This window comes from Poecilia reticulata, chromosome 23, assembly GCF_904066995.2.
Source record: "Poecilia reticulata chromosome 23, P_reticulata-male-v2, whole genome shotgun sequence".
Taxonomy (NCBI): Eukaryota; Metazoa; Chordata; class Actinopteri; order Cyprinodontiformes; family Poeciliidae; genus Poecilia; species Poecilia reticulata.
Window position 1 is genome coordinate 9,592,930 of NC_088852.1, and position 26,381 is coordinate 9,619,310.

A 26,381-nucleotide genomic window follows, 5' to 3' on the forward strand; every position below is an offset into this window, starting at 1 on the left:
CTCAGAGTGCATGACCCGTCGCTGTGATCTGAGCCCAACTCGGCTCTGTAGTTGGAGAAAAAACGCCTCTCAACATAGCAACGATTTGAGTCTATTTGCAGCAGGCGTCCAGACAGAGTCAGAAATACACTGTGACTCATCGCCTGTGGCGCACACAGAGGCTGGAAGGCTGCAAGGCTGCAGATGATAGAATCAGTCTGAAATATGAAATAAACTATTAAGATTATTGACCAACGTATACGTCTGAGTGGTCTGTATAGCTCAGCTCAACATGCCAGGTTATGGATCGTCCAGTTTACACGCCTAACTAATGGAAAATACAGATAACTTGATACTTATGTCAACGAAGTTTGTTAAAAAGGAGCTCAATTAAATAATTCAGCAGTCAAGCAGGCTCTGCAGGATGATTCACTGAGCTAGATTTCCTCAATTGTTCTGGGTTGGTGTGTGTAAATTAGGTGCCGCAGAATATACTTGCTGCATTTTCCACAACATGTGCGGGCAAAACATGCCTAAGTGGGGCAGATTAGCGCAGCCAGACTGCTGGCAATATTTATGCAATAAAAGCAAACACCATGCACCATGCAATACTGTGCCATGTTATTTCACAAACAAAAATATGAACAGCCAACAGAGAACCATCATGAAGTCAAAGGGATTTTGAAGATGAAGCAAATAAAAAGATTTTTAAAAACAATTTTTTTCTTGCAAAAGCCAGTTAGTGCTCTGCAGATCCTCGGGTTTTAATGTCATTTTCTCAGTGAAAATCACAGATCTGATGTGTGACTCATTCAAAATATTTTGCCCATCTTTTTTGCGTTAATGTTGGCTGACGAGGCAAAAATCCCTCACCAAATATCTCAAACCAAGCGTCTCCATCTACACCTTATGGACCCCTTACATGTTATTGTTTACATCTGGAAATTTTGCACATGCGTACAATTTTGGAGAGCAAAAATACTACTCTTCTACATGCCGTCTATAGTCGCACTGCTGCAGCAGAAGCAGGTTTCATCCAGTTAATGAAACTTGGTTCTGAGAAGTAGGTATTAATTTAGTGCATCGTACCACAGGAAATGAAGAAATAATGCAGAAATAAAACGAACAACAACTCAAAACCACTTTTTTCTCACTCCGTTAGCTGCGCTACACATAGACACGTTGCCATTACTGACAGCGACGCCACTACGCTTCAGGATTCAACACCAAAAAAAAACAAAAAACACTCAACACATTCAGTCCGTTACAGTGTTATGTTTTTAGTCTCGATGTGTAGTTTGCATTCAGAGTCGGTGTTTAAGTGTTTTATTTTGAACTGAACCAAATTTCCATCACATCAACATGTTACCGTTGTCAAAGCAAAGCAAGAATAACTGAACTACTTCCCTCTCCCTTGCAATTTTCTTCTTAAAACTTTTTACTGACCTTTGTTATCTAGTTGTTGTATTGTTGACAAGTAGTAGAAAAGCACTGCGTCCTTTTCCTTTTATATATCAGACATACCTTTAAGATTTAACTCAACAGCTAAAACCAATGGTAGTCATCATCAGCGAGCAGCTTTTTGCCCTCCAGCAGGGAGGTGGGGGCGTGACATCACGCTGAAATAGGTCCATAATCCTGTTTGTTTCACGTTTCATTTTTGTTCTGAATCTTTGTGTCAAAACTCTAAAACAGGTGTTTTTTTTTATGTTATGGCATGCTAATCTCATACTAATGCCTAGATCACTTTTATAATCCCATAACGCAACTTTTTCCACCTGTTGAGGCTTGCGTAGCACCTAGGAATCTCCTAAAGGTAGTTTTTATTCATCTGGAATGGCTTCAGCTCTTCACTTATCCCGTTTCTCTGCTTGGCCAACATAGCTAACTGAAAGTCAATCTTTGCTTTCCAGCAACTGCCAATAGCATGCTGATCGCAGCCAAATTTACGACGCCTTACCTTGATCCACAAACATTACTTTTGTTTGCATTTTATTCTGGTGTTCAAGGTGGGGAAGATGGCAAGCAACTAAACTGAGTGACACATCTACGAAATAAACACCCTGACAACAGGTGTGCCTGCTTCTTAAAAAGGTTAATTCACTCTGAGTCAGTGGCTGTCATCTGGGTGGTGCTTCTGCCCAGACAAGCTTAGTTCGACACAAAACTCATGTAACAAGATCCACTGAGAGAGTTATCAACTTTGATCTGAATGCCGTCTGGTTTTTGTCCAGTTTCTGACATTTAATCTAGACGTATAATATGATTTAGGATTTCTCATCTAGTAGTTGAGCTAAATTAAATTCTGGCTGTAATTATATTAAGACGAATTTAAACAGAAGCTATAAAACGCCGCTTGGAGAAAGCTGTGTTTGAGAAAACGGTGCGTACAAACTTTTAATTAAAGTCTATAACTCGAGTTATGTTTTGTTTGGATGGTTTAAAAGGCAAACAGGACCTCAGAGAGGAGAAAGGATGTAAGATGCAGGCAGAGGTTTCAGAGTAGAAACAAGCAGAGCAAAGAAGAGATAAATGAGGCTGGAATGATAAGAGATGCAGATGAGAGTGTAAGCTGATGAGTGCAGGAGGAACGGTGCAGGAGTCCAGCAGAAGATCAGATATCCGAGACCATGGAAGAAGAGGACATACAACACCGGCCTGGCACACACGGAGCCGGACGACCCGAAACGTTTTGGCTTTCCGCATGTGTGCAGATGGAAAAGGGACAGGAAAGTCAGCAGCAACCCATCTCTGCGAAAATGTGTTGTCTAACTTTAACAGTAGTAAACTTTATTGTTTATGGTAAAAAATAAAGTATTTTGTCAAGCTAACACTTTTCAGCAATAAGATACCACAGCTTTGGGAAAAAGATCAAATGTTCTGCACATTTTTGAAGCAAAACCTGATTTCAAGAGCACATTTTCTCTGCCTCATACTTTAAATCTAAATATCTGCCGTGCTGTCTTTGCAGAATTATTACAAATCCCAACAAAAAAAATAAAAATAAAAGAAAACCTTGTTTTCAAATTAGAAAGCATGTCTGAAACAACAAAGTTTCTTACCTTTTTCTGGTACCAAACAACAGCATCTTTTACTTTGGAAGCCATTTACATTTCCTTCTCCCGCCTAGGGCATCTTAGGCTGAAACCAGAGAGAGACACAGAAGAAGACAGCAGAGTGAGTGGCAATGTAATGAGGAGGCAGAGAGGGCGGCTGAGATCTACACCTGGAGAGAAGGTGTGTCTTGAGATCTAAAAACGAGCGAGGGAGGAGAACACACATGTATTTCTGTCCTAAATAAAACTGAAACATTTTTCTTGGAGCAACTCCCATCTTTCTCTGAGCGAAGGTCAAAATGTCTAAGCATGTTACATGATCAGCAGCAGGCATTAGTGGAGCCTAAAAACAATAAACTTATTTTAGAATACGTTTCTTCTAAAATTCTTAAACTACAAAGGAGAATTATAATTCACTGGGAAACATGTAAAACTATAACAACTAGAAAAAAGCTTTTATCCCAATTGTTGAGCATTCAATTCTTTGACTTAACAACCGGGAGGTTGACTGTAACTTTCTGCGCACCTGCAATTTGTGAAGCCAGTTTTTAAATATCACATCCTATTTATGTCTGCACAGCTGGCAACACAACACTACAGACTGCACTCGTTTTATCAATGTAACAAATCAGACTTTTTACAATACAGTGAAAGTACAGCTGTTGCCCATGTGATCAGCAGCTGCACAGAAAGCAGCTGAAACACAAGTCAGTAAATGTTACAATGTTAAAAAAAAGTGCAATTTGATAAGAGAATAATGTTTTTCCACACTGTCTGCTCATGAGAAGGAAGAAGCACAATAAAATATGTTACAGGCAAGATAACCAATAAGTCATATCAAAACAAAGAACATGCTAATGATAGCCTACTACTCTAGCTCACAGATCTATACAAAATCAACATCAGCAAAGACATTTTTCAAGTCTAATTGTATGCAGTAAGTCAATATTTAAAAACAAAGTTATTGGCATATCAACAAAATATCGGTTACTGAATAACATCACAGTACTAATGTGATTTTACTAAATTTTAAAGCTACTGAGTTTTCAAGAATGTATGTTGGTTTTATTTAACAAAGTTTCTGACATGGTAAAGTTATCAGTGAAAGAAGCTGCACTAGTAACTTCAGAGGGTGAGACTCTGTGATGAACTGCAGAAATAAAACATTACATGAGGAAACAATTACATAATTAGCTTCTTCCAATGTATAAATATAGAAATATTAATAAAAATTTCGAGAATTAAAAAAAAAAGTTTTCTGCCTCATTTTGATGAAAGTTTAAAATCAGTACACTGAAAGTCTTCCTCAACATCTCACGTGTGCATGTTTAGAAACTGCATTTTCTTGTAATTTGATGCTTATTTGTCGGAGTGTGAAGTTGGAAATCTGCTGCGTCACCTGAAGCTCGGAATGCTGTTCAAAGGTTTACCTAGAAGTAGTTGTCAAACCAGAAACTCAAACAAAATCACTGACATTTAGTTTCTGAATAGCTAGGTGATGTCACAGAGACTATCTCCATATTTTATAGATAAACAACAAATAGGGCTTCAGTTTCACTTAAGTTATTTTTACAAATATTTCTGTGTTTAATATAGATTAACTGTGACTTCATCAAACTGCATTGAAGATGACACACAAAAAATGCAGAAACTGGTGTAATAAAAAAAAAAAAACATTCAATGTAAATTGAATGTTTATTTTAACATTGCTAATGAACACACGTCTATATAAACACACACACATAAACGTGTTGTTGAAACATAAGTTATCTCAGATTCATTGTAGCTATTTTCTTCCATAGCACCAAATAAAGTAAGCAAATCTGGTTTATCTTCCTTATATTCAAGACTGACCACCTAGAAATTAATATGCGGATCATCAGTTCTTAACAACCAAAGTTTTAGCATGGCTACATGATGACAATTACAGTAGGGAGACAGAAACTGATGTAGAACAAAAAGACCTCCATTGCTCCTGCATAATATTAACTTTGACATTTTAAATCAGCTTGACATGAAACTTTTTTATTTATTTATGATTTTGTCTGGGGAGCAAGTGCTCTGTTGTTGCTGAGCTTTTGAAAAGCGCTTTTATATAAATAAAATGTATTATTACCCTCATCAATGGAGGTAATAAATGAACAGAAGATGTGGTTATTAAACAGCTGTTCAGATAAGACTCAGAGGGTTTTGTGGTTAGCCGCTATCCTTTCCTTCATACCCCGTCTTAACCCCTCTTCCTTCCTCTTCTTCCTTTGAGACTCTTTGAATTTCTTTATTATTCTGTTACGTAAGTGTGGTATTGTCCTGCTGAGTGAGAGGGTGGCCCTGAAAGCAGAGTGGCTGAAGGGAAAGTTTACTCTTTAACTTTAAGATAATTTGTGTTATTTTCAAAATTATTGTAGTTAACAAGAGGCAAAGCTAAATTTGTTCTTTTACTGCACTTCTCCTATTAGTACTATTTTTAAAACCAGTTTCCGTCCGATTAAAAGTTTGTAGAGTAACGAAGGCATCTCTTATGCTCCTTTTCTCAGACCTGCACTCTTGGTTTCAACATATTCAAGTGAAGACGTCCCTGCTTTGAATGTGAAAACTCGTCAGCGCAGCGCCACAGTCAACACTTTACAGAGTGCCTCTCTGTCAGTATTAAACAATTTTGCTGCCCGTTTTGAGGGGCGGCACTGCCCAAAAGCGGTAACACGTTCAAGGGCTAAAAATAAAAACCCTTAAGATTATCTCATGAGGCAGCTTGGTGACCATCTGCAGCTTGTGGCTCAAAGAAATGAGAGAGATCAGTTGATGCCAGCGCAGCGTATCGTTCAACTACCAAACCACAACATGCCACGTTTATATCAGTGATAAAGTTACTGCTTCAGAGGCATGCTAGTGTGAGCACCTGACGTATGAAAACAAGCTAAACAAGTGTAAGAAATGTGTGAGTAGGCCTGTCACGATAACAAATTTTGCTGGACGATTGTCTAAAAAATTATTGCGATAAACGATAATATTGTTTCAAGACCTTTTGACACCGATTTAATGGAAATGACTAATAATGCATGCGATTTCCTGCCATAGATAGATACACTTTATTTTCAAAAGAACACATAACACTGGAACATAACACTGGAACTAAAACTAAATAAATAAAACAACCAAAAACTAAAATAAAATGGATTAACATAAAACGTACTTAAATAAAAACTAAACAACATAAAGTCAAAGTGGCAATAAATACTGCATTCAACCCAAAGAGAGCAGATTATGAAGTCTGTGTACTATTGGCCTTCAGTAATCACTAGATTTAAATAGAGAAGACGGGCACATCAGACTACCTAATGCAATAGTTCATACTACACGATTTTTTGCCCATATTTTCCCCTTATGACAATCTTAGATCGTTAGCCGATCTATGATTCTCGCTGGTGATTTCGTAACCGATCATCCTGTAGTGTGTGGTGTGTTACGGTAGATCGTCCTGGCCGCTCTGATCTAAATCAGGGGTTTTCCCCGACTGGGAGCTTTAACGCTGAATGTGACAGGTCGTGTAGTGTGAGCTGGACATTACACTAAGGAAATGAGGAAGGGAGGGTTAGTGGAGAGCACCGGAGCTGAGCCTTTTTTCATTCAGTGTCATCAACAGAAAGAAAAAAAGGCAGGAAGCCGATAATTAAAATGAGATCGATAGGTCTAATTTATCGTGCGATTAATTGATTTATCGTTTATCACGACAGCCCTATGTGTGAGAAGTTAAAACTAAAGAGCAGGAAGAGGAGAAACTGTTGGAAATGCTCTCAGGAGTCTGACCATGCATACGGTTTAAACGTTTCTGTACATATGCATGCATAAAAAGCTGCAGGGGAGGTGTCAGTGTCTGTAAGTATACATGCTGTAAGTCGCTCAGACGTTATTGGAAACAGGAAGGAAGTCTCTCTCTCTCTCTCTCACTCTCTAACAGCTAGAACTGCCTTTATCTGTCACTCCTAACATTTACTTATATGCATGATTCTGATGCAAATCGACGCCAAATGAAAGAGATTTATTATCCCAAAACTGGGATATTGTAGAAAAACAAGAACCAAGTTGACAGAAATTATTTTGTTGCCATTTTGACAGGTGATGACTTAACATAATTTTCAATAAACTGCTAAACTACTGAAAGAAAATGTGATTATATGAATCAAATAAACAACAATTGCTCAGTTATTCTGGCTTCATCTGATATTTAATCAACTGGTCCATCACAAACAGAATAAAACAAAACAGAACATATGACAAAATCCTCTGATAGTATCAAATTAATTTAAAAAATTACAAGATTATGAGCATTGTTTTAGTTAAAAATCCTAACATCCAACATTAATACATAGTTAAGCACATTAAAGTGGTTTTGTTAATGTTTATAGAAATAATTTGGAAAAATCAGGGCACAAATCAGAAACTAGTTGGAGCCGTTTCAGTATCAGTGGAGGCCTAGATAAAAGTGGATGTAAAGAGTTGGAAATAATTCAAATTTTTAGATAATCATCCATTTAGTATTCAACATCGGACATAATAGTAACTTGAAAGCAATCCTTCAAGTGGTAGGTGATGAATTTTTAATGAACAGCCAGTTTATCTAATCTAAGGTTTTCTCTTTTCTAGCTAATTGGATACATAAAAACAGATGAGAAATGCCTAGAAAATGTCTAGACGCAATATTTATTGTTTTAAAGCTTATTTCTTTTAGCAAACTGATAGTAGTTAAGGAACGGCTACACACATTTTGAAGCAGAATCTCGTCAAGGTGTTTAGTGTGTAGCTCCATTTAGTAAAATCTTAGTGTTTTTGGGGGGTTTGAAGAAGAAAAGTGATGATGTAGGAAAGATGAAAACCACTTGCTATCAAGTCTAACAGCTGACAAAGTGCAGACACACAGATACGTGTTCACTACATGGAGCAGGATGATGATGCTTTAGTCGGTTCCCGATTATGAATCTATAATTATGTGGTAAATTAACCATCAGTAGTTTAAATCTTTAATATATAAACTGCTCAGACCTTCGTAAAACAGTTTTAAAAGTTGGAAAAAATTCTATTTATATTAATTATTGTTTCGCTGCAGGGTAAATTATAATTACCTTCAAGTCTTTTACAACCTTACAAGTTAAAAAAAATATTGTCCGACAGCAGGATTGCAAGAAAATCCCCTCCAAAAACACACATCACCATGAGGTATTCAGGAAGCAGTTGCAATAAAGTACAACCATGTAAACAAACCCAAAGGAGCAACACCCCACCATTACTGGAGTATGACACAAACTCTCAGACTGGCAACTCTCTGACCACAAATCTTCCTCATGCAGAAACAGTGATAGGAAAAACAGCGAGAGCCTCTTTATTTAAAGCCTTTAAATCCTATTTTCATCTTCACTGAGATTCTACACACATTGTTGGACAAAAACAATCCCAGAGATGCTCATTATTGCCTACTGCAGCTTCAAACATCAGCCTAAGTGTGTGATGAGGGGTAATTACCCCTGCGACAAAGAAACATGTTTGTTAAAACATTGTTTTCCAAAATATATGAGGGTTATCCTGAAGGATAATCATGAAACGCAGCTTAAAGAACTGACACAAAAACACTTATTATCCTAAGATAGTCACTAGAGGGAAATCGCACAAATTCAAGAAGTGATTTACTTTATGATCCAACTTTAGGCATTGATGCAACAAAAATCAGCTTCTCTAAGAGCTGTTATTCCAAAAACAGCTCTTAGAGAAGATTTTCCATATCCATGTTCACACAGCCTGCAGCCTTGAATCTTGCCAAATCTGTCTGACCGGCAGTCTGCCTGAACTGACCTATTTACAGAGAGAGCAGTCAAGTCGGACAGTCTGCGCTAAGTAGGCCATGGTTTAAATGAGGGTTATTGTGCTCATGGCATGAGTGTCTGAACGCACGCAAGCAGCCGGTATGTGTCCAGAGCTAGAGTATGAATAATTACTAAAAATGAAAAAACAAATAAGCCACGGAGAGCTGGTTGCTTTCCACTGGGCTGTTTGCGTGCACAAAAACAAACACCTCGCTGGACTCTCAAACATTGGGATTTTCCACCAATCAAGGACTAAAATGAATTCACCGTAGCTAATTCAGAGCTATGAAGAGTGGGTGTGGTGAGTGTGCTTGGGTGAAAATGGGTGTGTATGTGGAAGCCATGTGTCACTACGGGGAATTTGTTTTATACAACTTCTAATTTCTTTCTTACCTTAATGCAAAATGACATTGCCCTACCCTCTGCAGCTGCAACAGCTCCGTACATCAACGAAATGCTTCACATTTCAAAGTGTGTTTATGGGAATATCTGACCATTCTTCCAGGAGAGGTCCGGCACTAATGTTGGACGAAGAGGCCTGGCTCACAGCCTACTATGAGTAGCCTTAATATTGAGTAGCGAGGGAACTTGACAAGTTATTTCACCTTTGGCATATTATAACTTACCTCCTGAAAGCAACACATTCTTTCATAAATGCTTGAACTGTCACAACGAAAGTGGTGACAAAGTATTATTACATAATTAGTAAAAACGCTATTAATTTGCTAAGCCTGACCGTCGCAATAAACAATCTTGTGGTAAATTAAGATTTACTTCACAATTTCCATTCAGCTTCAGATAATTAATATTCCTAAAAAGAAAAAGGTTGTTTACAGAGACTTTATAACCCATTTCATTTATGGTTTTGCCTGTGTGTAGTTTTTATATTTAGTGTTTGTTGTGTTTTATTTTAGATATTTTGAATATCTAAAATGAGTGTGACGTGTTCTGTGCAAAATTAAAGAGCATGAGACTTTGAGAGGGAAAACTTTCTACGTCAATATAAATATGTTACTTAAAAACAAAAATATTATTGCATTATCAAATTTTTTGGGACAATTTATCATCCAGTAAAATTTGTTAGGCCTATTACCTGCCATGTTTTTGTTTTTGTTTGTTTTATAGATGACCTGATTCACCTTCTCAATCTTTTCTCATCAGTTTGCACTATGTCCAGTTTATCACATACCTATCAATGACTTTACTGGTGTACATTTTACTGGTGTACATTCAGCTTCAGCCAAGTCAAAGTTGAGGCTTAAATCTGATTAAAATGCTGTAACATGCAATCAAATAGGTTGATAATAATTAAAAATTATCCAGTGTTGCTTAATTTTTGTAATCGACTTGTCTGAAGGTTTGTTTTGTACCCTTGTTTATTTTTGCTCATACCTTGATCTTAGTGAAGCATAGAAAACTATGCTGAGCTGCTGTGGCGTAAGCTTTCCACGTCATACGTTTAGGGCTGAAACGATTCCTCGAGTGATTCGAATACCTCGACTATTAAAATTCCTTGAGGAAAATGTACCTGCTACGAAGCTTCGTTAATTTATATTTTATTATTTAGCGCACCGTGTTCCCGCTGGAACATTATTTGCGTTGCGTGGAGCTCTGACTTCCGCCTCTGAGTTGTTGACGAAAGCTAAGTGTTAGCGGCATAACGTCCAATCTTTAAGTTCGGCCTGTGGGGATTTTATCGATTGATGATAATGCCCGGGTTTTCATTGGTTTTTGGGGGACCAATAAACATTCTTAAAATGAATGGTGCGATGGCTGGAGTACGGCAGCCTTTCTCCTCCGGGAGCTGCTGGTTCAGAGCGAACGCCGGGAAGAGCATAGCGGAAGTATTTATACAGGTAAAGAGGACAGACTGAACATGGAGGACGGCTGAGTAGTTGATGCTTACAGTGTGTAAGTGCAGCTTTACAATAAATTTCATGCCATCCCGGTCTCAACAAACAACACTCAGATGAGTTTCTGAGTGTGATGGACAAAGGTGCCGTAAGTAAATATTCCGTGTTTCTCCCACCCCCGTTCTTACATTCGTCCCCTGGTCTACCGGCCCCCGGACTTAAGATCGTCTTTCTCCTGGTCCATTTCCTCCCCTCCACCCCCATCTTACGTTCGTTCACTTGCCTGCCCCATACTCCAGGCGACATTTCCCATCTTACGAATACATAAACGAATACATGAACTAAAAGCTGGAGTTTACACAGTATTTATAGGTGTATTTGTGAACCTGGCTCTTTATTATTAAATTGAATATAATTTCAGATATTTGTATAACTTTTCTTCTGGTCAACTTAGAAAGTGATCTATTATTGTTACAGGTTAATTGCCTAAACTACAAAAAAGTAACTGTTAGGGAAGCTCAAAAATGAAAAATTGGACTGATATCGATATCCGATAGCAACACTGGTGTTATGGAAGGTTTACCAGTATTTTATTTTGTAATATTTTTTATCCGATTACTCGATTAATCGTAAGAATAATTGATAGATTACTTGACTACTAAAATATTTGTTTACAGCAACCCTAGTTTGTATATTTCTTGACTGCTCTATCCCAGGGGCCTGCAGCCAAAGGCTATGGAGTCACAAGTGGCTCTTTGATCCATCAACAACGGTTCTTAATAACTTTGGTTAAAAATAATTAAAAAAAAACAACTAATATTTTAAAATTTAGATACAAAAAATGTTCCGTTTCTTTCTGCTTTATTGAAAAGTTGTTTAACATTCGCGACTAAATGAGATGACTAAATGACACAAAAACCTTCATCACTAACCTGCTGTGGCTGTTTAAATTAAAGCTACAGCAGAGATTCAGAAGGCATATGTTTGAATTCAGCTTGATATAAATACAAACTGATGTCAGCGGTAATTCAGAGGCAGAGATCCTTCATGAATCTGCGATCTCGTGGTGTGCAACACTAGCTTCTCCCCTCCATCTCTGCTGGGTGGAGGCACGTGTGTTACAGCGATTTAGTATGTTGCCTGCCAACAGGAAACCCGAGACTCCAGCCCAGGAGGCGATTAAAGGTCAAAGGGTTGGTAATCGGTTCAAGAGTGTTTATCAGTAACAAGATGATGAAGGCCTGGTTTGCATCGAGCGAGAAGATTCTCCTACCATCATAACTTACACCAAACGGTCCAACAATTCACTTTTACGTTTGTAAAAGTGGGGAAGAAGTCGACCGGTGGCTGCATCACAAGGACATGATTTTTACATTAGGCTTGTCTTAAACTCACCGAAGCAGGACAATTGGGATTAGAGAAATGCAACCTCCCGTGATTAGTCCTGATTTCTCCCGAGACATTTGGATGCCTCACCAAGCTGCAAAAATTGTAAACAATAGCATAACCAAGAGAGAATGCAAAGCATCTAGCTGTGCTGAAAGGTCATGTAAAACTAGACTGCTGCAGTTTGCTGGGCAGGAACCAAGTAACCGCAGATGAACTGAAACTTAAAAAAAGGTTTCTGCTGCTGACTGTAGGCCAGCATTTGCAGACAAGTGCTAAAAATAAGAGCCCTGAGTTTGCGTCTTATGTGCGCTCCCAAAACAGGAAGTTTGTTTTCTAAATCACACTCTTATTCCTCCATCTGTTTCCATCAGTTTTCGTAAAGTGTTGTTGATGTGTAAGCAGAAAGGCTCTGTACACGTATGCGTGCATGTAGGCGGCTCACACGCTCATGGCAACCGATGAAGCAGCTGAAACATGCAGCAGCGGAAAAGCAACAACAGTCTGAAGGGTTTGTGGAAGAACCGGGACTCACCTCTGGTCTGGCCTCGTAGCTGAGTGACAATTTGTCCTCACGACCAAAGATCTGCACAGAAGAGGGAGAGAAAATGTAGACCATATTTGGCATAAGAGGTAACCTACAGGAGCAACGTTCTACATATGTAAATACGAGCATAAAGCTTTTCTGATCCTTACAAACAAGATTACATAATAATAATATATATAATGGGGAATAATTACAGAGCTCCAGTTCTTCCGTCAAACTCCTCATGTAACGAAAAGCTTTGACATTTTTCCAGCCAGAATTCTGGCAAATTTATCCACGTAAAAGAGTCATACTTTTTTATATCAACATTCCAGAGTTATTTATCCTTTATGTTCACTTTAAAAAATGTGAGATACAAAATTTTTATAATTAATTATTAGCTGATATTTCTACAATGAAAGGGATTTAAAAAAGGAAACTGCATAAAACAAGAAAAATAAGGCAGAAAGAAAGAAAAAAGGAAGGACAGGAACAAGAAAAAGGAAAGAGTCACAAGAGAGGAAGGAAGTAGGAAATTAAAGAAGGAAAGGGAAAAACTCAAGAGAGGAAGGATGGTAGCATTTAAGGAAGGAAATGAAGGATAGAAAGAAGGACACAAGAAAAGAAAGACAGGAGGAATAAAACAAAGAAGAAAGGATTAAGAAAGAAGGACAAAAGGAAGAATGAACAAAAAGAAGTAAAAGTACTTGCAAGAAAAGGCAAAAAAAAGGAAGAACAAAACACGAAGAAAGGACACCCGAGTTAAATTTTTGGAGCACGGCAGAAATATCCGGCCTCCTGCAGCTTTTAGTTCATAGTACAACACACCTGAATGAATCAGCTGTGTGTAATCCCACCTCAGTGTGCAGTAAAGTCCTACAGAGTCCAGCTAATGTCCTAATTATTTGATACAGATGATACACAGAGAATTTGCAGGACACCGGCTCCTGAGGACAATCACATTAGGCTGAGCTCAACCTAAACAAATGAGCCAAATAATTAACTAACTTGTCCTACTTGTGTCACTCTATAAAACCAATCAATAGGAATAATAAATATTCTGCTTTTTAATAACTAAAGTGTCTCATTTTGAAGTGGGTGAACAACAGGAGTTTACTATTCCTTATTCTTCATGTTTGTTGTCAACTTTACACTCACCCAAAATGACTTAAACTAAACCACTGAAGCTGGTAAAAACTGAGGCTATAAATGTAGTTCCTTAAGTGGTGCAAGTTGGCGACAGAAGTGAAGAAACACTGACTCACTTCAGAGAGAGCATCAGAGTTATGCAACGTCTCCCCGTCATACGGGAATTAATAAATTGGCTGGTTTGCATCAACCAAGCCATTGGTAAAAACAGCTTTGCACTGATTACTTGCAGAAGTTTGTCTGCTTTTCAGGACCATGCGAGCAAATAAAGGCTGCCTTTTATTTGCAGGCCAAACAAATTATAGCATTAGTAGCTATTAGCTCACTGCTACCAAGAGAAACCCCACAAGTCCTCAACAGGAAGAGCTCCAGTTAACCTACAGTAGGTAAAATATTTAGCACGGCTGAAAACAGAGACTATGTCCATTAAATGCTTCCACATTTGCAAGCTCAACTCATTTAAACTTAATTTGCATACCAGTCTTAGAAAACAAATAACACCTCCAGGGAGTTTTTCAGATGTCAAAACGGGGAAAAAAAAAAAAGAAAAAAAAAGGGACATTTAAAAATGTCCTTTTTTGCATCTAAAATTTAGGTGCTTCTGTCCACAGCTGCTCTGCTTACTCAATCACTGCAGCTTCATATAAACTGTAAGGGCAAAACATGCAAGAAGCGACTTCAAGACTCATTGACTGGATGCAATGTTTAATCTGGGGTCAGAACTTTGTTTGTTCTTACATTAACGTTGAAATGCATTTCAAAATAAAGTGTGATGAACATTAACCCAAAGAAAAACAGCAAATGTGATGACTTTTAGTCAATGAATGAATTCAGGAATTTTTTCTTTAACCAGCCACACAAAATCAGGATTGCAAATATCCCTAAATCTGAGTAACAAATATCCAAACCCCTAAATGAAGACATAGTTGATTATAGAGAGAAAAAAATGTAGAAGCAAAGATATCGTATAAACTTTGGTTGTATTCAGTAAGCCTTGATTTTTACCATGTGAAATCTAAATTATTATCCATTAACATACAAAACTGGATTAAAAAGAAGATGTAGACTCTCTTAATTTAACATCAGAGCACAGTTCCTTTGTATTGCAGCCAGTTCTATGCTTCGAAATATTTGTGGTGCGTGTGGTGTGCCTGAAAGGAAAATATAAATAGGAATGTCATTGCCAGAACTTGCTCCTGAAAGAAAACTAAAGTACTTATTTTCCTGTTTTTCTCCACAGTCATCGCTTTTGATCAAAATGACACTTGATCTGCTTATATCGAGTTTACTTTGTGGGGTTATGGATTGCTGCAGAAAAAAGTCTTTCATCCTGACAGATTTGTAATTAGATCTTAGAGTTGCGATAACGTTGGGTGTGACAGACTTAACAGCCGATTTATGCCTCTCACAGCCAAATTAGACTCAAACACATAGCTAAGCAGAAAACCGTCAAGGAAAATTTGCTAAATGCGACGATTATTTTTTTCCAGAAACCAAGCATTAAAGGCATGGACTCGGCTTTATTGCATCTCCCGTCTAGAAGTAATATTGTTTTGGAGTTGCTAAGCCAGAGTACCAACTTGAATCTAAGAGAATGTGTAGAGGGAGCTAAAGATTAGGGCAAATGCAAATTTGATCCTCATGTCCCAGTTTCATTTTCTTTAGAGAGCTACCAGTGACCAAGTCAGATTTCTGAAAGGCTGCCAAGATGTCCAAACCCAAAATGTTCAATAACATAAATCTGAGCCTCTCTCTTCAGCCTTCTTCTTAGCCAATTTAGATCTCCAACATCTTCCTTCAGTAACTGCTTCCACAATGAAGAGTGGACTGTTAACTCTTTGCACAAATAGTTTATACTTTTGAACTTCCAACCAGTCAGGGCTGATCAACTTGAAACTCAAACTAATCCAGTCAAAGGCAGGTTTTGTTGTGAATGTTCACCGACATCTTCTACAACAGCAATACAACCCGCGATCTTTCATGCTATGTTTAAAATATGTTAATATTACAATTTTATCAAATTTACAAGGTTTCCCCGAGAAAACTTGCTAATCCTGGTGGTTGGATGCCAGGGCAGTCACTCATCCAGCAGCCCGTCGTGTTTTTGAGTTAAAAAATGTTTAAAGTTGACAGGAAATTTGAAAATATCACTTGATAATTATGTACCATTGAAAGATTGGAAGATTAATACCTGAACACCAACTATAAAGTCCTAAAAAATGCAAACATTTAAAAAAGATTTAAATATGTAAGCAATGAAAAGTAAAGCCTAGTGGCCTGTCAGGCTTACGGGGGAAACCCTGAATTTAATTTTACTAGTCAAAGGAACCAAGTAGAAAATGTTGCATTTGTGTCCCGTTTGTTATATTTGATTTGGAGATGTCCTGGTGGAGACGTGGAGAGCAAATAAAACAAGACTTCTCAGGTTGCAAGACAACCACTCAGAATCCATTCCACCGTGGATCAGAGCAACAAGGCCAATAAATCTCACAACTCAGAATGTTTTATGCTTCTGTAAAATATACAGTTGCCCTGTAGGCCTCCGTGTTGCCGCTGAAACAAAAAATGATACAGCAGTCCTGTGTGTGATGTAACCATACTGCAGCTGGTGACGTAACCAGCTGCAGTATGGTTACATGGCTAACAACACAAAACACACCACTTCACCATCATCTGAGTGAGAGAGAGGAGATACAAAGAGTCCGCATTGAAGTACAACATATGAGCACTAACATTAAGTCAGGCAGTTGTGTCAAACAACACGCCCTAATCCCCTGAGGGATTTTGAGCCCTTTGACAAACTGATGCACTGCTATGCTGACAAACAGGTACTACTGAGGACAACTCCTTAAATGTCTTAGAAGATTTTTAAGTCATACCCATGAAAACTAAAAATAATTCACTTTTATTTGAACAATCATCATTTCTAATATTTGGCACAGTTAATTGTTAGTTACCAAAATATTTTTTAAATGTTTAACTAATTTTGGAGTCAGAAATTCATTACCGCAATGCGTCTAAAGTAAAAAAAATGCTTTCACCTCAATTTATCATTGTAATTATTCAAGCTGGTTTATAAAAAAATACTACCAACTTGTTTAAAACTATGTAAACTAACTCAATATTGTAATATATAATGATTTCCTATTAAATGATAATATTTTAATAAAAGTGAGTGTCCGGAGATGCAAAACTCATTACCGTAGCACCTTGTTCAAAGTCCTGTTATATTTATAGAATTATTTAAATGGAGTTATTTTGAGCCATAATGCCCCACAAAGAGAAGACAAAAGATGGCTAAAAAATAAGATTGTTTGACATCTTTTGATTATGGTAATTGTCACGTTTCTCCTTGCATAGGTCTATTTCCACACCATAAGCGATCATTACCATAATGTGCATTACCTCATGTGCTTAAAAAGTTAATAATTAGATATTTTCCTGTAAAGAAGATATTAGGGAATTTGTACTGTAGATTAAATTTTTTAGCTGAGTCACCATGGCATGCTACCATTTTAAGATGGCTTATGCGAATGTCACTCATTACCGTAATGCACAACTTTCATTACCGCGTAATTTGAAACCTGTTGCGGTAACAAAAAACAAGATTACGGTGATGAACAGTGTCTTTTTGAAATGAAAATATAGATAAATACATAGTGCATTTAAACTTTAATACTCCTTCTTATTGTTTTTTTTTTTACACAATTACAGCAGTTTTTGATTTACTTCCTACTTATGGAAAATGGTTATACTATTTTATGGCAACAAATATTAATTACCTAATGTGAAGGGCAAAAGGAAGTAGTGCTGGATATCAATTAAAATTTCAAAAAATGCTTTGATACAGAGGGACCCATTTCAACTCATGATCCAATTTGATATTTTTTCGATTCAGTTAAGGATATTGCGCCATCAAAATTTTACTTGGAAAGTGAATGAGTGAAAGAAGATGTATATTGGGGGCAGTTCTCCTGGATTGGCAGCCCGGGGTGGTGGTCCACCTATTTAAAAAGGGAGGATACAGAGGGTTGTTAGGCCTCCCTGGTAATGTCTATTCAGTGGTTCTGGATTAGTCGAATCTAAGATTCAGGAAGAGCAGTGTGGTTTTTGTCTTGGTTTTTGTCACGCACCCTCCAGGACCCTCCAGCAGGGTCCTGGAGGGTGCGTGGAAGTTCGCCCAATCAATCTACATGTGTATTGTGAACTTGGAAAAGCTGTTCGACCGTGTCCTTCAGGGAGCCCTGTAGGGGCTGACAGTAAGTCGGGCTCGTTTCTGGTGAGAGTTGGACTCCACCAAAACTGCCCTTTGTCATCGATTCTGTTCATTACTTTCATGGACAGAATTTCTAAACGCAGCCAAGGTGTGGAGGGGATTTGTTTTGTTGGTCTTAGGATCGCATCTCTGCTTTTTGCAGATGATGTGGTCCTACTGGCTTCATCAGGTCATGATCTACAGGTTTAGTTCCAAGTATATCTGTGGTCATGGATGGAAAAATGGTGTGAGAAATCGACAGGTGGATTGGTGCAGCGTCCACAGCTACACGGCTATGCTGATGATCGCACTAGGTAAAATGTCAGTATTTCAAGTGAGATAACATCTTTCATATGTCAAAAACATTTTTGACATGTTTACAAAAAACAAGTTTTTTGTAAACATTGATTTAGCAAATGGAAATGGAAACACTCATGTAATAAACATACTGTTGATTAAAAAACAAAAAGTTGGGATTAAACAGCAGCTAAGCAGCTTCCTTGTCTTATCAAGGAGGATAAGACATTCCTTTGTCAGTAAAGGAATGGAAGCCAAGCATATTACTCTAAAAACATGTCAATCAGTCCTTTGTTAAGTTACTGTTGAACAGTGTTTGTGCAAACTAGTCGTAGAAGTCACATACAGTGGGGCAAAAAAGTATTTAGTCAGCCACCAATTGTGCAAGTTCTCCCACAAGAGACAAAAGGAGAAAAAAAATCCAGAAAATCACATTTTCTGATTTTTAAAGAATTTATTTGCAAAATATAGTGGAAAATAAGTATTTGGTCAATAACAAAAGTTCATCTCAATACTTTGCTATATACCCTTTGTTGGCAATGACAGAGATCAAAAGTTTTCTGTAAGTCTTCACAAGGTTCTCACACACTGTTGGTGGTATTTTGGCCCATTCCTCCATGCAGATCTTCTCTAGAGCTGTGATGTTCTGGGGCTGTCGCTGGACAACACGGACTTTCAACTCCCTCCACAGATTTTCTATGGGGTTGACATCTGGAGACTGGCTAGGCCACTCCAGGACCTTGAAATGCTTCTTATGAAGCCACTCCTTCGTTACCCGGGTGGTGTGTTTGGGATCATCGTCCTGCTGAAAGACCCAGCCACGTTTCACCTTCAATGCCCTTGTTGATGGAAGGAGGTTTTCACTCAAAATGTGATGATACATGGCCCCATTCATTCTTTCCTTTACACGGATCAGTCGTCCTGGTCCCTTGGCAGAAAAACAGCCCTAAAGCATGATGTTTCCACCCCCATGCTTCACAGTAGGCATGGTGTTCTTTGGATGCAACTCAGCATTCATTCTCCTCCAAACACGACGAGTAGAGTTTTAACCAAAAAGTTCTACTTTGGTTTCATCTGACCATATGATATTCTCCCAGTCATCTTCTGGATCATCCAAATGCTCTCTAGCAAACTTGAGACGGGCCTTGACATGTACTGGCTTAAGCAGGGGGACACGTCTGGCACTGCAGGTTTGAGTCCCTGGCGGCGTAGTGTGTTACTGATGGTAGCCTTTGTTACTTTGGTCCCAGCTCTCTGCAGGTCATTCACTAGGTTCCCCCGTGTGGTTCTGGATTTTTGCTCACCGTTCTTGTGATCATTTTGACCCCACGGGGTGTGATCTTGCGTGGAGCCCCAGATCGAGGGAGATTATCAGTGGTCTTGTAAGTGTTCCATTTTCTAATAATTGATCCCACAGTTGATTTCTTTACACCAAGCTGTTTACCTATTGCAGATTCAGTATTCCCAGCTAGGTGCAGGTTTATAATTTTGTTTCGGGTGTCCTTTGACAGCTCTCTAGTTTTGGCCATGGTGGAGTTTAGAGTGTGACTGTTTGAGGTTGTGGACAGGTGTGTTTTATACTGATAACGAGTTCAAATAGGTGCCATTAATACAGGTAACAAGTGGAGGACAGAGGAGCCTCTTACAGAAGAAGTTACACGGCTGTGAGAGCCTGAAATCTTGCTTGTTTGTAGCTGACCAAATACTTATTTTCCACCATATATTGCCAATAAATTCTTTAAAAATCAGAAAATGTGATTTTCTGGATTTTTTTTTCTCCTTTTGTCTCTCATAGTTGAGGTACATCTATGATGAAAATTACAGGCCTCTCTCATCTTTTTAAGTGGGAGAACTTGCACAATTGGTGGCTGACTAAATACTTTTTTGCCCCACTGTACCAGCTCCAATACATGTCTCCACCAATTAAGAGAAACTACATTCTAGACCAGAGTTCAGAGAGTCAAATGACAGTGCTGCATCATCCTGCAGCTAATCATTTCTATAGCAGTCAAAAGTTTTAAAAACAAAGCGTAATCTGCTCAACATGTTCACATTTATTTGACAAACTGTAAATATGCAATACTTTTATTTCTGACACATAGACTAATAGAATGATGGCAAATATACCTCCAATATAGAAAGATTTGACACGCGAGTCTTGCCATACAAGATGCCCACATCACTGGTTGTGCCACAATTGGTGGCAACAACCAGAGTTGTAGAGGTTTTGCACGTAAACAGGTTCTTTAAAGCTGTTTACATAAAGCTGTTTACTTATTTCGACACACACCTGTCGAAATAAGCAATTATTTAATTAACAATTAACTTGATAATTTCCATTCTTATGAATATTCTTTGAAGGGCAATTTTGTTTACAGAGACTTCGTAATCTTTTTTTTTTTTTTTGTGGTTGTATGTGGTTTTTATTTCCTTTTATGTATTGTTTTTGTGGTTGTATTTTATTTTGGATATTTAAAAAATTCTCCAATTCCAGTGTGGAGTGTTCTCTAAAAAGTTACAGTTCATTAGTCTTTGAGAGGGTCAACTTGAAATACATTACTTGAAAAAGGTTTCAAAATGACAATATTATTGTAATAATTTTTAGTAACAAAATGGTTACATTTTAGGATATTTCAGCCCACTATGCTGGTATTGCTTATAAAATTCAGCCACAAAAAGAAGTACAACACGGGTAATCTGTGAGTTACTTTGATTATCTTGACCTTGTTTGGTGTTAAAATTTGCTTGATGATCTGAAATGTTTAAGTACAATACAACACTAAATACTTTTTCCCAGTCATGTATGTAAACATAGACCTAAGCTTCACCTTTGTCTTTTTGTGCTTCTATAGATCTGGTGGTGGAGATATTTCTGCTGACTTGCACTCTTTTTGATAAGATATTCTATGTCTCAAACACACCATTCAAAGGAGAAAAATTCACTAGTGTGGATAACATCTGAGCTTCCTGTTCTCAAACCGGGCTCATTGTTCACTTAGGATGGAGACACATTCTTCAACTTTAATACAGATTTACATATTTAGAAACTTAACTACTCGTTAATAGACTCCAAACAGATTTTTGTATGAGCCCTTAATCAGATCAGATAAAAAAAAGAAATAATTAAAGTTACTGGTTATCAGAAACTGCACTTCACTACAGCAGTTACATCTTGTATGCTATTATACGCCTCAACAATACTAAATATAGGTTGGACCAAAGTTTTCATGGTAAGTGCAAATAAAATGGCTTAACTTGTATCACATCAATATTTACAGCAAGCAAAAAGCTTCAATAAAACAGAAAAACCAACCATTTCTACAGCTTTAGCAATAATTTAACATGTTTAGAAAATTGGATGCAAAACGCAGGATGCATCTTGCTTTCACATTGTTAAAGTCAAAATCTTAGCCTATCATCTGAAGTGAAGTTTAGACTCAGCAGACTGCAGCTTTCAGCTGACAGGATTGATACCTGATGCTGTTTATAATCTATCTGCTCTGAGATTCAATGAGTTTTGTGTTCTGAAATGGTTTTCTGCATTGGATCCATAAGTTATCGAGCTGTTGTTGCCTTTCTAAGATCTTGAACCCGGTCAGGCCATTCCACACAACTGCTGCTGCTCATAAGATATTTTCTCTTTCAACCATCCACTTCAAAAAGGAGGGATGATTAAGCATAAAATCCCTGCAGATCGGAAGTTTCTGAAATGCAGACATACAACCCAGCCAAGTTCAAAGTCACTTAAATCCTCTTTTCTTTCCCCTCTATTCTGATGTTTGAACTTGACTTGCTACCTGTGTGTATAGGAAACTAGATAAAGCACTGCCTAATTCTACATAAAGTCTTCTTTCCCTCTTAAAGGTTCGTATTTCTTTGTCCGAAAAATAAAAACTAAATCTCGTAATTCAACTTCATTTTGTGTGGTATGTATAAAGCCTTCTGCAATGTTGGTGCAATGGCCAAACTGTAAAAAGGATGCTGACCCCGCTGTCCAGGGGAAAACTGGTCTGTTAACATTGCTTGGTTTACTTAGAGCAAGTACAGTTGACTGAGCAAGAAATATTTAAGCCTAGTGAGGCATCCATCTCCTCCACCATGTTGAAAATAAACATAACCAGCAACCACAAATGAGCCGCACGCATAGTGTTTTTGTCTTAAAATCGGATTAGTTCCGCATTAACCCTTTAATGTTTGCTCACTATAGATATAGCCGAATTTAAACGTTTAGCTCAAAGGGTTAGGGTGATTTCAGTGCCGGAGGAGGGGGAAGGTAGTGTCACTGCGTTTTTCACTGAAACAAAAGATCGTAACCTTTGTGGTGCTGTAACGGCATGTGAAGCAGCTATTTTTAAAAAGCTAATTACCATGTATTGGGGCGCAGGAACTGTTTTCCACCAGTCTTCTTGGCTGCTTTAGCTCAAGCCAAGCTACATAGTTAGCTAAGCCACCGGCGGCAGCCACAAAGAACCCGCACAGCTGTACTTAATAATATCTCTGAACGAGCACAAGCTCCGTCTTACCTCCTTTTCACGCCGCGGTTGCTCCAGGTCCACTGCGTCAAACCAATACCTGCACTATCTGAAGGTGAACTGTGGCGCAAAGAGTTAGCGAGCTTTTCCCATTGTCTGGAGGAGATGCTCAGTCCTGCTCGGTGATGTTTGAAACGCTAGCTTTTCCCTTTCTAACGCTCAGTGTCAAAATACTACTTGGAGCATATTACCGTAAAGCTTCGTGAGGACGTGAAGTTACATTTTGATCAACTTAAACTTACAATCAATTTCTACAACGAATTGTAGAAATTGATTCAAAACAATATTTAAATGAAAAGTACAAATCCCGCTGGTTTTGTTCTCAATAGTTGTGCGTAAAATCGGATACAACTATAAACATATAAAGTAGTAAAAAAGCACTCCCGCCCTCTAGTGGACATCTAACCTGACCACAGACTGTGCGTCTCTACAAAACCTTTACGGTTTGTCGCCAAAATGGCTACACATGTTCTAGATATGCAAGAGAAAACGGCTACCGTCAGGGCGTTCGACATATTGTGTCTGGCACAGCTGTTTAACTTCGCTTTGAGACCGGGGTTTTAGTATAAAATAAACATTTAAGTTTACACGTTAAAAAATAAACAATAGATCAATTATAAATGTAGAAAATTTGCTCACTGTAGAACTAATCATGACCATTAAAATAAAAATGAAAAATATACCAAAGAACTACATTTAACTAACTTAGTTTAAACTGTTTTAAGTTCAGCTATTTTGTTTTGTCAAAAAATATTTAAGAGTGGAGGTACAATGATGTTTTCAAATGTACCAAACCACATTTAATTTATTTGTAGCTATAATAACAACCAAATCTTGCTTTCAACAAAGATGCAACTCAAAACATGGTGGTGACGTTGACGTACGCCGTTCAACTTCTACTCTTTTATTTCTATGGAACGTACGACCAACGTAAAGGAGGAAAAAAATAAAACCAATCGTATTCTTGGAGGGGCGGGACAAACCCGAAGATAACGGGACTGTGGTCATTACAGCTGTGGACTATTATAATCTTAATAATGTAACTGATAGGCAGTGACATTATTGTGATGATCTATGTTTGAGGTGCAGAGAGAGACAAGAGGATGCTTGACATAGAGTTGGGAATACACTAATGTAAGTCAACTAATCGATTAGCACAATGCTATTTGAGCTAGCCCAGAGCAACCCGTTGCTTACAATGAATGAAAAGCTTGAATTGAATACATATAGATTCGGTTTGCACTATATCAAATTTTACCAGCAAGACTGTAACTGACAGGCTTATTATGGTAACGGCTTTATCCGCTGTTCTTCTTAGCTTCATACAATTCTGTTACAAGTAATAAGTGATTATCAACATTGATAAAGCAGCAGCGTTTTGCGTGTTTACCATGGATTTATTTTCTCCTCTTGATGTATGTCCGCATAGTGAGATGTCTCTGGCCCAGAGGGTGTTGTTGACTTGGGTCTTTACCCTGGTGTTTCTCATCATGCTGGTGCTCAAACTGGATGGGAAGGTATGCTGACCTCTCTTTGTGATCGAACTGTTTTATTTTTTTTTAAATTTTACATTTAACAAATAAAAAAATAATAATTGTGGTGTGCATTTGCATTCATTTCCTCTGAGACAATACCTTCTGGTAGAATTACAGCTACAGGTTTTTCCACAGCTAGAAATGGTTGCAGTAGCTTAGACTTTCAGATTGACTCCGATCTAGACTTTGACTAGACCATTCTAGCATTAATTTTCTTTGATCTAGACCCGAGGCATCATTGTACTTCTGGTCTTATGTTTAAAGTTGACTAGCTGGATTGTAAACCTCTACCTTTTTCTACTGAGATTAAACATTCACTATTAATACAATTGTTTGGACTGGATTTTTATTTTAGGGTATTAAGAGTAAAGGAGCCTGAATACAAATGCGCACAACACTTTTCAGATCTGTACTCATTCATTTTCCATTTATTTCACAATTATTCAATACCTTAATCCTCTTCGTCATTCCAGGTGCAATGGAACTGGTTCCTCATCTTTCTCCCAGTCTGGGTCTTCGACGGCATCCTCATCCTCATGCTCGCCGTCAAGATGGCGGGGCGATGCAAACTCGGGTACGACCTGCGCAACGGCTCGTCGTCCCTGCGCCTGCGCGCCTGGTACTTGACCGCCATGCTGCTCAAACTGGGCTTCTGCCTGACGCTGTGCGCCAAGCTGGAGAAGCTGGCCGACGTGAAGCTGACGTTTGTCTGCATACCGCTGTGGACCATGCTGCTGGGAGCACTGGTGGAGCTGGGGCTGAATATCTGTCCTGAAAGAAGAGAGGCTTGACGCAGTGTTGTCTCAACTCACTTTTTGAGCAAGAGAACGGCCCGGTTATGAAGCTGAAATCGTCTAAAAGAAGCTGCTAGTTGGTCAATCAGTCCCCAGAGCTTCAATTCTTTATTGAAGAGCAGCTGTTTGTTAATCTACTGTGAAGCCAACACTGAAGAAAATTAAAAACAAAAATTGTCATGTTCAGTATTGCTTTTTTTTAGTATTTAAATTGTTTACTTTGTAATTGTTATACTTGAGTTTCATGTGCTTTGGCTGCACTCCTCCACACTTCTTTCATTCCTCAGCTGGCAAATTGGGAGTTAGCTTAGCTGCTAGCACTCACCATCCCGTCATTCATCCTCTGGCTGCTCCTGGATTTCTACAAGCTCCTTTTTCTACTCAATAAGTAGTAATGTGTCTCATAAGCTGTCACTCTCTTTGCATGCAGAGTAGATCCAAATTGAACCCTTTCTACCAGCAGTTCATTTCTGGATTGGATCTCAGTCGAATTCATTCTTGTACCACTAATGTTTATTTTGTGCCAACAATTGCTCCAAACACTTTTTTTCCCAGTATATATATATATATATATATATATATATATATATATTGCACTTTATTTAAAAAAAAAACACTGTTTAAGACTGTATGCATGTGTTGTAATTAATAAATGACTGATTTCTATTACACTGGGTGTTGTTTTTTTTTTTGGTTACAGTTCATATTCATACTGAAGAGTTTACAAATGTAGGAGGGTCACTTATTAGGAAATAATAAAGCTGTTGGGGGAAATCTAAACAAGACACAATCTGAAATAGCCTGAAGAGGAGGAGGCAGACCGCCAGAAGAGTGGCTGCCCTTTAAAGGAAACTTCAGCTCATCTGACGTGCAGCCAGCACACTGCGCATGCAAAAGTTTGTCCAATATTACACAACACTTAACGATTAATAACTCGACAGAAGGATAATAACAGCAGCAGGAATCTGAGAAGCAGGGAGAAAATGTAGCTTTGAGGTGAATTTGAGCCAAAGCAAACTAGCACTGAATTATGTAGCCACAGCATTAGAGTGTGTGTGTGTGTGTGTGTGTTGTCTGCCTGAATCACTGTGGTGGTCTTCGTGATGCAGACTGCAGGCGGTGGGTGGTTGCATAACAGCTGTAAAGAACATACAGGCAGGTAAACAA

The 26,381-nt window shown here is 38.1% G+C and overlaps 2 protein-coding genes across 4 annotated transcripts in view; one reads left to right on the forward strand and one right to left on the reverse strand.

The window, feature by feature from the left end:
* phtf1 (putative homeodomain transcription factor 1) overlaps positions 1 to 23,092 on the reverse strand; it is a 39,951-nt gene extending 16,859 nt beyond the window's left edge. Inside the window, exons 1-3 of one of the 3 annotated variants that reach the window (XM_081603680.1) lie at positions 22,877 to 23,092; positions 12,662 to 12,712; positions 3,042 to 3,120 (exon numbers count right to left, since the gene is read on the reverse strand). In XM_081603680.1, the coding sequence (XP_081459806.1) occupies positions 3,042 to 3,086 (45 nt within the window). In that variant the 5' untranslated portion in view covers positions 3,087 to 3,120; positions 12,662 to 12,712; positions 22,877 to 23,092. The remainder of the gene's footprint in view (positions 1 to 3,041; positions 3,121 to 12,661; positions 12,713 to 22,876) is intronic. The other 2 variants (XM_008400752.3, XM_081603679.1) reach the window with 2 other exon arrangements.
* Positions 23,093 to 23,808: 716 nt separating this feature from the next.
* Positions 23,809 to 25,400, forward strand: LOC103459289 (transmembrane protein 60). Its single transcript, XM_008400755.3, has 3 exons — positions 23,809 to 24,019; positions 24,315 to 24,402; positions 24,894 to 25,400. Exons 2-3 carry the CDS (start codon positions 24,319 to 24,321, stop codon positions 25,209 to 25,211), a joined length of 402 nt encoding a protein of 133 aa, XP_008398977.1. The 5' UTR covers positions 23,809 to 24,019; positions 24,315 to 24,318; the 3' UTR covers positions 25,212 to 25,400.
* The last annotated feature ends 981 nt before the right edge of the window (positions 25,401 to 26,381 follow it).